Genomic DNA, 14,253 nt, shown 5'->3' on the forward strand with positions numbered 1-14,253 from the left:
ATCACATTCTTCATAATTTCAGTTCTTTCATATATAATGATATTTGTCCAACAGCCTATTGTGAGCCCATAAAATTGCTGTACAGTATGAATCTTGAGGAAGAGGTTTCTTTGGTTCTTTGTTGTTTTGCTCTCTTTTCTTTCTAGAGGTACTGGCTTCTATAAATGCCAGTTATTTCATGTTGGCTGTGTTGATCAAATTATCTGCAGCCTTAATTATTTCCCCCCAAAAAAGTGTCTTCATATCAGCTAAAATCATCGATTTGTAAATTTCTGAATATCATTAATATTTTTTAATTTTTGAGTAAGTTATCATTTTGTAGATTTTCCATGTAATTCATTTTATTTTTCTATGTCATAAAACACTAGTGGGCATAAAAGGTCAGATAGATCCTGATACAATAAGAGTGGGGAGGTTTTATGTCCTACTCTCCTCTCTGAATCATCCAAGTTGAAATCGATCAAGAAACTTCAACAAGAGATGACATCACAGATAAGGTCATCTTAGAAGATGTCTACAGAACATCCCACCTAAGAGAAAGAAAATCTACCATCTTCTCAGCAGCTGGTGAAAGCTTCTCCAAAGTAAACCACAGCCTACCCCACACATCAAGCCTTACACAATACTAAAGGCACAAGTAATCTCTTCTATCTTATCAGTTAAAAGAAGTCAATAATAAGATAATTCCAGAAAAGAGAACAAATACATGGAGACTAGAAAATACACATTCTTGAATGACGTGGAAGAAATCAGGGAGGATTGAAGATTAAGAGCACTGGCTGCCTTTGTAGAGGACCTGGGTCTGGATCCTGGAGCTTCTGGATGGAAGCTCCTGTCTCTAACTACATTTCTGTGGGATAAGATGCCCTCTTCTGTCCTCTGCAAGCAATAGCCATGCATGTGGTACACATACACAGCTATAGGCATAATGACTCATACACATTTAATTACGGCAGCAATGTCTTATTGACATTGTGGTTTGTTCTCTTTCACTGTTCTACTCCTGACCAGTTTCCTCCATGCCTCTTCCCAACTCTACTTGACCCCCTTTCTTCTCCTAGATAGAATGCTCCCCACCCCATTTTTTAGTGTTCTCTCTTTTAGCATATGAACCAGTAGTCTTAAAATGGCATTTTTTTCATGCATTCTTTGTTCTTTTTGATTCTCCTTCCCACTATTATCCCCACATTGCTACCAAATTAAGCCCTTTACTCTGTATACTAACAAAGAAAAACTTTTAAAAAAGAGAGAAAAGGCTGCGGCTTATCAGTGACATCATTAAGTATGAATGTTTTCTCACAGTTGTATTTTCCTTGTTGGGAAGAAGCTCCCAGTCTGAATGACACCTGGAGTCACTCCTGAGGGAAGGATCCTGAACAATGACACAGACAGTGGGTCCCTCAAGGAGTTATCTGCATGCCATTTCTCAAAAACCAACTAACTTATTAAAATGCTGAATTATTCCAAATTGAAATCTTTTCACCCCAGGGACTGTATATAATAAGCAATTGCATCTTGCAAACTATATTCTTAAGTTATTGTTTAGACAGCTGACTGCCCTGGTCTTGACATCATTATGCAAGAACCTCTTTAAGTCAGATGCAGGAATAACAGTTATGCAAGAGCGACAATGAAATGGAAAGAGCTGATATTAAATGTTCTCTAGTTATTATTTTCATGGTTGTCCTAACTAAATGGCTTGCTTAGTGGCAGCTATGCAAAATATAAGTGCACTGAATTACATATGACCTTGATTTACAAATATAAAAACTATGTTGCTGAAACACCTTCAGTTAACTATTAAAATTCACATGAGGGATAGAATATTATAAGAGAGACCAGAGAGCTTTCAGTGTATGGTAAAAAAACAATGAAAAAAATTATTTTACTTTCTTCATTATTTCTAAATAATCCAATGGTTAATTATAAATTACAGAAAATGTGATAGACTTGTAATCGAGCTGGGACACCATCGCCATTATTTTTGGTGTCATTCTGAAGATATTATATGTCTTGAATTAATTATTCAATTTTGTTCTTTTTGTCTTCTCACATTTGTAAGGGATAGATCAAAATTGCCATTTTCTGTTATTCAAAATATTAACAAGGGACTGGGGAGATGGTTGGGTCAGTAAAGTGCTGGAGTACCAGAATCCAAGTTCAATCCTCATCACTCAGGTACAGACCTGGGCATGGTAGCAGTAACACCAGTGTTGGGAATGTAGAGACAGTAGGATACCTGGGGCTTGCTAGATAACCAGTCTAGACTACTTGATGAGGTCTAGGTTAGTGAAAGACTTTGTCTCAAAATACATAAAAAGATATATAGGTAAGTAAATAGATAGACAGATTAAAAGGTAGACAGCACCTTAAGAGTGATACCTTAGGTTTACATCTCCCTGTGCATTCATGTTATACATGCACATACACACAAATATGCAAACACACACATTAACAACATTTTTAAAGTACATGTCTATGTATCTCTTTTCTATTTCTTTCTATATCTGAGAATCTCTTAACAGTCTAGAAACACAAATTTGGGCTACTCAACTCTAAAACATACTTCCAAGGCATTTTCCTCTAGGAACTGTGCTATCTGCTCAGGCTAGACTCCTCCCTCACAATGTGAATTTCATGTGAGAAGTCTCTTGGCCTAAGTGCCTCTAGAGTTCAAATTCCTTCACTCTTACAAGTTTGAGACCCGAGCCCAGGGAATGGTGACACCACAGTGGATGAGTCAATTAGTCATCAAGAAAATCCCCCAAGGGTTTGAAGAGATGACTCAGCAATTACAAGCACTGGCTTCTCTACCAGAGGACACAGTTTCAGTTCCCAGCACCCAACAATCTAGTTTACAACTATCTGTAATTCCTGTTCCTTGTTGGAGGAAATGTGTCATAGTGTCAGGCCTAGTATCCTGTCTCTTCCTGCTGCCTGTGGATCCAAATGTAGAATCTCAGCTGCTTCTCCAACATCATGTCAGCCAGTGTGCCACCATGCTTCCCTCCATGATGATGATGGACTAAACCTCTGAAACTGTAAACAAGCCCCAAATAACTGCTTTCTTTTATAAGAGTTGTCATGGTCACAGTGTCTCTTCATAGCAATAAAACACTGACTATGATAACATGCCATTCCAAGTAATGCTCTTGCTCTTTCCATTTCTCTCTGTCTCTGCATCTCTCTCTGTGTCTCTCTTCCCCTCATTCTCTTTCTGCTTCATGCTTGTGTAAAAGATGGAAGTTCTTAGCTATTGCTCCAGTACTATGCCTGCCTGCTGCCATGCTCCCTTCCACGATGGTCATAGACACCCTTTGAACTGTAAGACCCAAGTTGAATGCTTTCTTTTGTAAGCTGCCTTGGTCATTGTGTTTTTTCATGTCAATAAAACAGTAACTAAGATACCTTATAAGAAGAAGGAGCAAGCAACCTCTACCCCTCTCTGCTTTTTTCCCTCCAACACTCTTTCTTTCCAGACTCAAATCTTTTAGTTGCCAAAATTTAGAATACAGGCAAATATATTTTTCTTTGTTAAGCCCACAAGCTTTGAACTTTCATTGAGGAAGCCACACACAATTAATACCTTTCTTAAGAGGGGCTCACTATGTACTTCAGGCCAAACTTGAACACTTGGTCCTTCTGCCTTATCCTTCCAGAGTTGGGATTACAGGTGTGTGCCATCAGGCCCTGCTCTCAACTAAATCTCACATAAGAAAACAAAAGTGATCTCGGATCAACAGTTCAGTTTTACAACCTAAGAAACCATAAAAAACAAAGCAACAAAAAGAAAACCAAAAATCTAAAACCCCAACTAGCAACTAAAAGATAATAATACATCTTAAAGCAGAGCCAAATGGAATAACTAATGAAAATATAATAGATGCCATAATATTAAAGAATAAATGTGCTCTCACTGGCTCATACACTTAAATGCTTGGTCCCCAGTTGGGGGTGCTGTTTGGTGAAGTTATAGAATCTTTAGGAGCTGGAGTCTGGCTGGGAGAAGCCCACCATGAAGGATGGACTTCAAGGGTTTATAGGCTTGCCCCTCTTCCTGTTCTCTCTCTCAGCTTCCCACGTGTGGATGAAATGTGACCTCTCTGCTTCCTGCTTCTGGTACGCCTTCTTTATCATTATGGGTTCTCCGGATCTTGAATCATATGCTAAAATTAACCCTTTCTTCTCTAAGTTGCATTTGGTCATGACATTTTATTACAGCAAAGAAAAGCAGCTAAGACAATAGAGAAAATTATTGAGCCCCAAGGAATACGTAAAAGATCCACAAACTATTAGTCTTCAGTGAGTTTGACTAAGATGAAGGATGGAATTGATCAAATACAAAAGTGAACACAGACACAAAACCAGTCTAAAGAATCAAAACGGGTCAGAACAACTTAGTATTAAGAGCAGCTGTACAGTGATAATTTTGATTTCTTCTCAAGTAGTGCTACTTCCTGTGACTAAGCATTCAAATATATGAGTCTATGGGGACATTCTCATTCAAACCACTTTACATGGACTTTTGAAACCTCAAAGCCAATCCCCAATGACACACTTCCTCCAACAGACCATACCTTCTAATCGTTCCTAAAGAGTTCCACCAACTATAGATGAGGTATTCAAACATATAAGTCTTTTGGGGGCCATTATCATTTAATCCACCACTTAAGGCAATAACCAAACCTTTTGGATTAGTGTTCTGTACTATGACCTGCTAAAAGCCCTGTCTTCCACATACCAGTATGTTTAGCTAACCCTCCTGTCAACCTAACAGCACAATATTTAAAAGTCAAGGGCTCTTCCACCCTCCCCAAGTTTAACTTGGCAGTGGAGAGGGCTTTCAATAGTGGTAGTTAGGAGCCTGAAATGATGGCTGTGTATGCTGGTGTATGCAGCTTCAGACCTGAAGTGGCACTTGGTACTAAGAAAAAATTTTCATCATTTGGATTTCAGATGCCATTATTCATATTGGTTCACATATGTTCGAAGCATGCTCCGAGACCATATATACTTCTGCCTGCCACTCACGTGGCAGAGATCTTCTGTCCAGCCAGTAGCAGAAATCAATCAAAATTAACTACAGCTTATACCTACGTCATCTTACAGATGTTCATATTTTCAGATTCTAGACATCTGAATAATTACATGTCTGCTAGTGTAATGGTTGCCTAAGGGGGAAGACAAAAATCTGTGGCTTCTTCTGTCCCCTCTGTCTTTCCAGAGTCTTCTCCCATACTGTTTCTTCTAATTAAACACTTACTGCAGCTATAATGGTGTGCATATTCACCATCTTCTCCAGAACATGTATGCTTTTGCTGCTTCCAAGGTATTTTCCTGGCAACATTGGTCACATCCAAAATTTTTTCTATCATAGTAATGCAACAGAAGACCCTGGTTAATCAATGAAGCACCATCTTAAACCCTCTTTATCACACACATCATGTGCCTCTCTCTTCTTGTCTTCTGCATAACCAAGATTTTGGTTTCTTTCTTTATAGTAAACAAGATTAGAAAATGAAAACCAAGGATCAGAAATTAATTACCCCCAAGTAAGTACACAATGCAGGACTCTTCAATTTATTGAATCCATAACTAATTAAAGTATTGCACTGGCATATCAGTCATAAAGTCACATTGCTGAGTTTGCTGATAGCCTCAAATATTGACAAAACCTGTCATAGTCATATGAAATCCACCATTAGCCATTTTTGGCTCGTGTCTTTTACTTTATTTGAATTCATGTTTGCATGTGAAAAAATATGATCTTGATAAATACTTATTTCTTTTCAAAAGTTTAATAAAAGGCTTTTAAGAATGCTTTTGTAAAAGTCTGAAGAACTGTGCTCTAGTTCCCACAAAACTACTGGCTTTAAAATCCCACGGAATTCAAAAATTCAATTAAATATTTCTTTCAATAAGATATTTCTTTCATAATTTTAAAATAACAATAAAAATTAACAGCTAACCCACTTATAGCAGGTATTGTTTGGAGAGCCTTATGTCTGTACGAATGTATTAAATACCAAGTGAGGGAAAGCACGGTGCTATTAGCTCTCCATCAGTGATGAGGAAATAAGCCATGTAGAACATAAAAGGGAAGGGCTGGAGAGACAGCGCAGTGGTTCAAAGCGAGCACTTCTTTTCTGGAAGACCTGAGTTCTGTTCCTGCATCTACATTTTGTTTTGTTTTGTTTTGGGATAGAGGTTGCAAGGGCAGAGGGGTGGGGATGGGAAGATGAGTGAGATCAGGATGCATGATAGGAAATCCACAAAGAATCAATAAAAGTTAAAAAAAAAGTCTTCTATTTAATATAATAAATATAGTGAATGCCGGATATTTTGCAGGATTTATTTGTGAAATACAATTTAGTGACTATTATACTTGCATATGCATTTCTCGATATTTTAAAGTAAGCCTTTTATTTGCTGAATCTAGCTTTCACATAAATCCATTAAACTATGCTAAAAATGCAGAAAATTGTAGATTCTCCATTTTAAGCAGGTGCCTCAAACATTACATTTAACTCCCAGTTTCCATTTTAGGGAATAAACACATCCACCAATCACCACAAAAGTCTACTTGTCAGTAATAGTGATTATGTATCATAGCACACCTGGGTACCACACTGATAGTTTTTAAAAATGAACAAATGATGTGGGTCCCTCACTTTTCTTCCAACCTACCTTATTCCTTAGTATTCATTATCCTCATGCTTGCAAAAATAACGCTATTAAAATCTTGTTTTTAAAGTAAAGTTAAAATAATATAGTATTACACATGAGTAAGGCTAGAAGGCAAAGCTAAAAGTCTTTATTTTAGCCATGATAAACATGAGATACCAATATAAATTAATGTCTTGACCAAGGTCAAATCACCTGCCACTGCCATAGACCCCATCTCAAGTTTACTCACTTTGAGAAGATTTTTTAATTTTTCCAGTGGAAATCTGTTTGCTTTTCTGTAGCCTATTTGTTAAGTTGCTAGTGCCATTTCATTTTTTTAACCTAGTAGAAATGATTTCTTGAATTTATAAATGGAGCAATGAATTATTTATAAAAACAACAATGTTGGGTGGCCTGTTGAAGGAAATAGTATTATTCAAAATTTTATCATGATATAATAATGTAGATGTTTTCACTTTGTTAATAAAGAAATTGAGGAGCACAGAAAATGAGAAACATACTTCAGCCCATCTGGCTAATGTTGAACTATTCATTTTAATTTTTAAAACATCTAGATGTTTCTAAACTCAATTAAAAGACTTTTTAAAGGTTAGACTTAGGCCTGTAAATAAGATAAATACATGTTGATTAAATTATCATGAATTCAATTTCCCATTTTAGATATAATTATCATTTTAGAATCCCCTTACTCTTGAAAACATAGTTTAGTTCTATCATGTAAAATTGACAGCACCCAAAGAAACACCACACACCCAACATCATTAGCAAGTAAATATGAACAGGGATATAATCACTGAGATTGTTCTAACCGGCTCAGTAGAGAAAGGCATCCACTACTGGGGAAGCTTCACAATTCTCCGTACAACACATTCATCAAGTTGTGTATTGAGCACAGAAAGTGTGAAGGTCAGGTCACATTCAATGGGTAGACATGCTTCTAAATAATACAAACGGGGGTTAGCACTGATTCTGTACCACCGTGAGTTAAAAAATAAGTATCAACTTAATCCATTTGCAAAGAGACATCACAGTGGAAAACCAGTGGAAAACGAAATCAAATCTTACAAAAGCATCATTATCAAGTGTACTAGGTAAGGATCAGGGAGAATCTAGTGAACTCTATAGGCTTCCATGTTTGTATTAGAAAAGAACTAAAACACTAACATCCTTGGACCTGGAGAAGGTTCTTGGCTGAAGGTGCTGGCCTCCAAGCCTGATGACCTGAAGAAGATTCCTGGGACTCACATGCTAGAAGGAGAGAACTGATATCTTCTAACCTCTACACACAAGTACGGTGCAGGGCACCTGGCATGCATGTGCACCCCCCCCCCCACCACCACACACACACACAAATCATAAACAATTTTTAAAAATTAAAATAGTGCTAAGGGTTGGGCTGAGGCTCAGTTGGTACAGTGCTCGTTTGGTGTGCCCTATATTTGATTCCCAGCACCTCATAAGCCATGTGTGGCAGTATATGCCTGCGAGCCCAGCATTCAGGAGGTGATGGCAAGAGAATCAGATGCTCAAGGTCATCCTTGTGTACATAGGTAGTTGAAAAGACCAGACTGACCTTGTGAGACCTTATCTCAAAAACCAGAAAAAAAAAACAACAAAAGAAAAACAACAGCAAAATAAGTATATAAGTACACAAATGAATGCCAAATATTACTGCCTCCAATACTTTAGTAAACAAGAATTTCATTATAAATTTTGCAACACAGTTGGCAACACTAGGGGGTGGGAATTGTGTGGAAGTAAGGCTTAATATCCTAGATTTCTTATTGTTTTTATTATAAATTATGGGTTTGATCATCTAGTACCTGCTAAACACTTTCTAAATTGGCCAAATAGCAAATACTACTAGTGTCATTTGATATATTCTTTCGTGTGTGTGTGTGTGTGTGTGTGTGTGTGTGTGTATACACGTGTATGTGCTCACACACATGCACGGGTGGCAGGGGATATACAAACGTGTGTATAGTAAGCCAGAGATCAAACTTGGATGCCATTTCCAGTTACCATTTTTTTTTTAAGAAAACATATTCTATAGAAGATGGAACTGTCTGAGTGGGCCATACTGGCTGGCCAGGATGCTCCAAGGATCCACCTGTCTCTCTTTCTAGGACTGGGGTTATGAGCATACCATGACACTTGGCTTTTTAATGGCTGCTGGAGTTCAGACTGAGGTCCACATGCTACTCAGCTACACACTGAGCTACCTCCCAATCCTCATTTGATATACACTTAGGAAACCATTTAAGATAAATAATTTAAACAAAGAAGTATTTATTTAAGATAAATAATCCAGAGGACCTTAGAAAAACTTTAAGGATTGCAGGATAAATTGTACACAGAAGTGAGTTCTGTAAAGACTTTACATTTAGCCTCACTGCACAGGGTCAGGGGGAAAACATGCTTACCAGCTGCTGTCCTTGCACACCCCAGGCTGCATACTGCAATACTGAGTCCTCGACTTCTGGAGGATTCAACTCCCACACTTCCCTTGAAAAGATGTAAATATTTGCACGTGAGCAAACTGACCTCTGGTCTGTGAGAACTTAGCCTGACAGTGACTCATAAAACCCAGAAAAGCAAAGAACTTACCCAGTGTGTATGTTGTAAATCAAATATGAAGCGGTAAATGAATAATGAAAAATCTGAAATAAAAAAGAATAGAGTAATCAATCACTGTTTTCAGGAAAGTATTGATCTTAATACACGCTACAGATTGGCTATTACGGAAAATGTAAGACATATGAAATATTCCAATTAAGGTGTTTATTGTGTTTTGTGTCTTTTTAGCCAGAAAACATATCTTCTATTATCCATTCTGCCCTATCCTGCATCCTTTGTGTGTATGTGTGTTTGTGTGTGTGTGTGTGTGTGTGTGTGTGTGTGTGTGTGTGTATCTGTGAGTGCATTTGTGTGTGTGTTTGTGTGTGTGTGTCTGACCCTTTGAAACCTGAGGTCAACCTAGGCTCTAGTTCCTCAGATGCCATCTCTATTTTCTTGTTGGTTTTTTTGCCTTGGTTTTTTGAGATAGGGTAACCCACTGGCCCCGAAGTCATGGCTGAAGCATGCCCTAGGTACAGGATCCTTAAACTTGTCTGGTCTGTAAGTGTTAGTAACTCTCTTTCCTGGCTCTCTCCTCTCTATATCAATTTCCTGCTTCTCTCAGATGCTCAAGAGCTCTCCTGTTTCAGTTTCTATATGTCCCTCTGCCCCATCAGCCTCTACCTCTAGTCCATATGTCATGCAAATTAAATTAATTTTCTCTGTGGGTCTTTCATGTATGTTGTTTTAATTTATTATTTGTTTGTTCTTTGAGTTAGGGTATCCTTAACTGAGGTAGAAATTTTCTTTGGCTGCAGCAGTGTTGCTGATACTGACACTGTATTGAAATATATTTCACTCTGAGGCTCTTATACCCTCTCTATGGCATAGGGCTAATTATATCAATATTTTAAGCATGCTCCCTTTCCCCAGATACAGGACTGAAGGATTTCTCCAGCTTGCCTAACTACATGGTATTGTGCTTACATACAATACCCAGATGATATTTGCTGAACAATCTTTCTGAAAGAGAGGAACTCATTTTTTTGTAAAAGTGTTTGCTAATAAAATCAAACAAGGTTAGTACTTTCTTGTCAATGCAGTTATGCTTTATTAAATAGTTAGTTAATGCTCAGTATTCCTCAAGAATTTTTAAAATTTTATTTTAAATTATGTATATGTGGATATGTCTGTGGGAGTATGAGTACATTAGTGCAGTTGCTCCCGGAGGACATAAAAGTGGTTGGATCCCCCGAAGCTGTAGCTACAGGTGGCTGTGTGTCACCCAAAATGGGTGCCATGAATTGAACACAGGTCTCCTGATAAAGCATCAAGCTCTCTGAACCTCTGAGCCATTTTTCCAGCTCCTTCTCAAGCTATTTTAGTGTTCTCCCCAAATGTTTTGGTTCATAACGCACTTGCTACACAAGCATGAAGATGAGAGGTTAGTTCCCTAGAAGGCACCTAAAGCCATATGTGGTAGCGCACATTTGCAATCCCAGATGACTTTAGTAAGATGGAAAACAGGGACATGACAGTCTCCAGAAGCTCAGTCACCAGCTACCTTGGCCCATGCGGTGGGGAATAGCAATAGATCCTGTCTCAAGCAAGGTGCAAGGCAGTAACCAACACCTGAGGCTCTTTACTAACCTCCTGGTATCCAGCCATAGAGTACACATGCATTTACATTAATGTATGCACGCACATGCAAATGCAAACACACACACACACACACACACACACACACACACACACACACACACAAACACAATTTCTTTTGAAAAGTCATTTTTTCCCAAGGATAACAGCATCCGTAATAGGGCATCCTGAAACCTTACACACAGAAGGGTGGTACATAGTATGAAATTGTCTCTGGATTTCTGTCTTTTTCTAACTTGAAATGATGAAACTGAGGAATCTGGAGGAAAATGAAAAGGATAAATTAGGAAAGTAATGATGAAGGGGTTTCTATCCCAGGGAAAATTATTTCCTCCTGAAGCTTTGTCAAGCTGGCAGAAAAAAAAAAACCCTAACTTGCCTTGCTATTTTGAAATATTATTGGTTTGTGGGTTTACACTGATACTTTGCATTTTTAGTTTACACTTACAAATGGGATTTTGTTCCTCTGTTGAGGGTGCAATGTGCAGACATTCTAAATGTTGTCACTTAAAACCCACAAAAGTAGCCGGGCGGTGGTGGCGCACGCCTTTAATCCCAGCACCGGGAGGCATAGCCAGGCGGATCTCTGTGAGTTCGAGGCCAGCCTGGGCTACCAAGTGAGTCCCAGGAAAGGCGCAAAGCTACACAGAGAAACCCTGTCTCAAAAAACCAAAAAAAAAAAAAAAAAAAACCCACAAAAGTAAAACCTCTGCTTCTTTTCATTATCATAATAGTTTTGATTAAACATATTGGCTACAAATTCTGCAAAGTAGTATAAATGTTTCTTTTTTTCCTCTAAAACTCCAATTTCCCTATTCACGAGTGTTTCTCAGTGAGGCTTTGTTCATCCATTGTTTCTGGAATCGTTTTCAAATCTGAGATTGCCTTTTCTGAGAGCTTAAAAAAACAAACGTAGTGTTTGTTTTTATCTATGTTGACATTACCAACATATTCAATAAAATTATGTATCTGACTGCAAGTTTTATGATTTTTTTTATTTCTGTGGGTGGCTGGCTGCATGCGGGTGTGTGATTGAACATGAACTTGCACGTGTGTGCGTGGAAGCTGGAGATCAAACTCAGGTTTTTTCCTCAGTTGCTCTTCAACTTGAAAAAAAAAACATTCTCTGTCTACTTTGTATTTTGAGATAATGTCTCTGAACTCAGGGCTCACTGATTAAGCTATGCTGGCCAATAAGCCCCAAGGATCCTCCTGTCTCTGCATCCACAGCACTAGGCTTTCAGGCAAATTCTAGCTTCTCTAGCTTTTTTTAAGTATTTATTTTTAGTTTATGCATATGAATATTTAGCCTGAATGTGTTTCTGTGCACAATGTGCATGCATTGTCATTTCCGTGGAGGTCAGAAGATTCCCTGAAACTGGAGTTATAGGTGGTTATTAGCCACTATGTGAGTGCTGGGAACTAAACCTGTATTCTCTGGAAGAGCAGCCAGTATGCTTAACCACTGAAAGATCTCTATAGCCCCATGTCTAGCTTTATGTGACTTCTGGAGAACAAATCCAGGTCCCCATGCTTATGTGGCATGAGCTTTACCAACTCAGCAACTTCCCTTACCCTAACTCAAATATATTTTTTAAATGGGGTTGCATGCCATCCTGACACTGTGACCATGCTAATATTGTCTGCATCATCCCAGTTTTAGCATATATTCTGCCAAAGCAAGCACTGACTTCTAGCTTGAAACTGTAGATCTCCCTTTAGAGCTGACAAAGAGATGAGAAATATGCCTGCCTCTGTCAACATCTTTTATCTCTAAGAGTTCTGTTCACCAAAGCAAACTGTCAACTGAGCAATTGCTCTTCACAGCAGATAAATTTGTGAACTGTGTTATGAGTGTAAAGAAGCTGTTCACCTCTGATCACCCAGTACACGTGGCCATTCACCCCTGCCACTGATCACTCAGCACATGTATCCAGGTTTCCAGTCCCACATTAATCATGCAAGCAACATTTCCTATGCATTAACATTTGGAGCAAAACAGACCACTCAAATAATCACTGAAACTTGAGTTGGTAGAGCCAGGGAATGTTGGTCTCTTTCTATAATAGCTAGCCCAAATGTTGCCAGCTCATATGTGAGAATCTAAAATATGTAGATGGGGGCTGGATAAATGGCTCAAAGACTAAAGTTCTTACTGTGTAAGCATGAGGACCAGATTCAAATCCCCAGGAACTCATATAAATATAGGCTGTATTCATCAGTCTGCCTGTGATTTCAGCACTCATGTAAATGGAAGGTGGGCTTAGTGGCCCTACTATAATTCCTGCTAGAGAAGATGGAGACAGGGATCCCCAGATCCAGCAGGCTAGGAAACAACCATATTGGTGAGCTCTAGGTTTGGTGAAAGACCCTGCCTTAATAATTAAGGTAGAAGATTCATTGAGGATGATTTCTGACATCCATAATGGCCCTTCACCTGCATGTATATACATATGGACAGACATACACAGACACACACAAGCACACAGACACAAGCATGCATGCACACATGAATATGCACACTAATCACCCATATGCATACATGCCTACCGCATACACACATAGGAAAAATGAAGACAAAATTCTTAGCTGCTTTTCAGATAATGTGAATTGGAGAACAGGAAAAGCACATGTTTTCTGATTTTAGTCCATTACAAGATTTCTTTCTTTCTGTAGGTATGTTATGATGGAAAATCACTTTTATGTTATCTTTAGTTTATAGCCATGACTTGTCTCCAAAGCTATAGTAGGTTGAAATATTAAAGGGTTTTGATCCCATCTATACATGCCACAAAGCCAGAAGTTTCTAAGATATCTTAGAATCTGGCATTGTACATAGCTTAGAACTCTTTTCTGTAAGTTCAGAATATAATTACATTTCTTGTCCATCAAACAGAGACCATTGGAGAAAAAAAAAACACAAGCAATCAATATGCAGAGTGGTAGAGTCCAGTCCCAATGGATACATCTACAATACAACTCCCAAACCGTAGGTTCTAGGATTACTGCAGAAGTGGACACAGAAAGATTGTAAGAGCCAGAGAATTACCAAGGTTTATGTGAGATTGTGCCTCCTAGTAATATCAGAAGCTAAGTCCATAAAGTTTCACCATCATGACTGGCTAGACAGGAGCTGAACAAGAACAGTAGCAATAGACATGCTAGTATTATGTTGTATTGAAGGTGGAAAATCCTAGGAGGCCTCAACCCTACATAGAGAACAAAAGACCACTAAGGAATCTTTCTGGTATTCATTAACATTTAGCTCATTTACTTTTAGTCATGCTTCCTTTCTTTATGGGCAAGACAAATCTAAGTTCACACTGAGGAGTTATCTAGTAACCACCTAAG

The 14,253-nt window shown here is 38.3% G+C and overlaps 1 protein-coding gene across 3 annotated transcripts in view; it reads right to left on the reverse strand.

Moving 5' to 3' along the window:
- The window catches only part of Dpp10 (dipeptidyl peptidase like 10), a 725,523-nt gene that overhangs the window by 136,545 nt on the left and 574,725 nt on the right, over positions 1-14,253 (reverse strand). For all 3 annotated transcript variants that reach the window (XM_052736764.1, XM_052736765.1, XM_052736766.1), the window contains 2 exons: positions 9,295-9,347; positions 9,111-9,192 (listed from right to left, as the gene is read on the reverse strand). In XM_052736764.1, coding sequence (XP_052592724.1) covers positions 9,111-9,192; positions 9,295-9,347 — 135 coding nt within the window. The remainder of the gene's footprint in view (positions 1-9,110; positions 9,193-9,294; positions 9,348-14,253) is intronic.

The sequence above is a fragment of the Peromyscus californicus genome, unplaced genomic scaffold (genome assembly GCF_007827085.1).
Source record: "Peromyscus californicus insignis strain IS unplaced genomic scaffold, ASM782708v3 Scaffold_14__1_contigs__length_90479793_seg_2, whole genome shotgun sequence".
Lineage (NCBI taxonomy): Eukaryota > Metazoa > Chordata > Mammalia > Rodentia > Cricetidae > Peromyscus > Peromyscus californicus.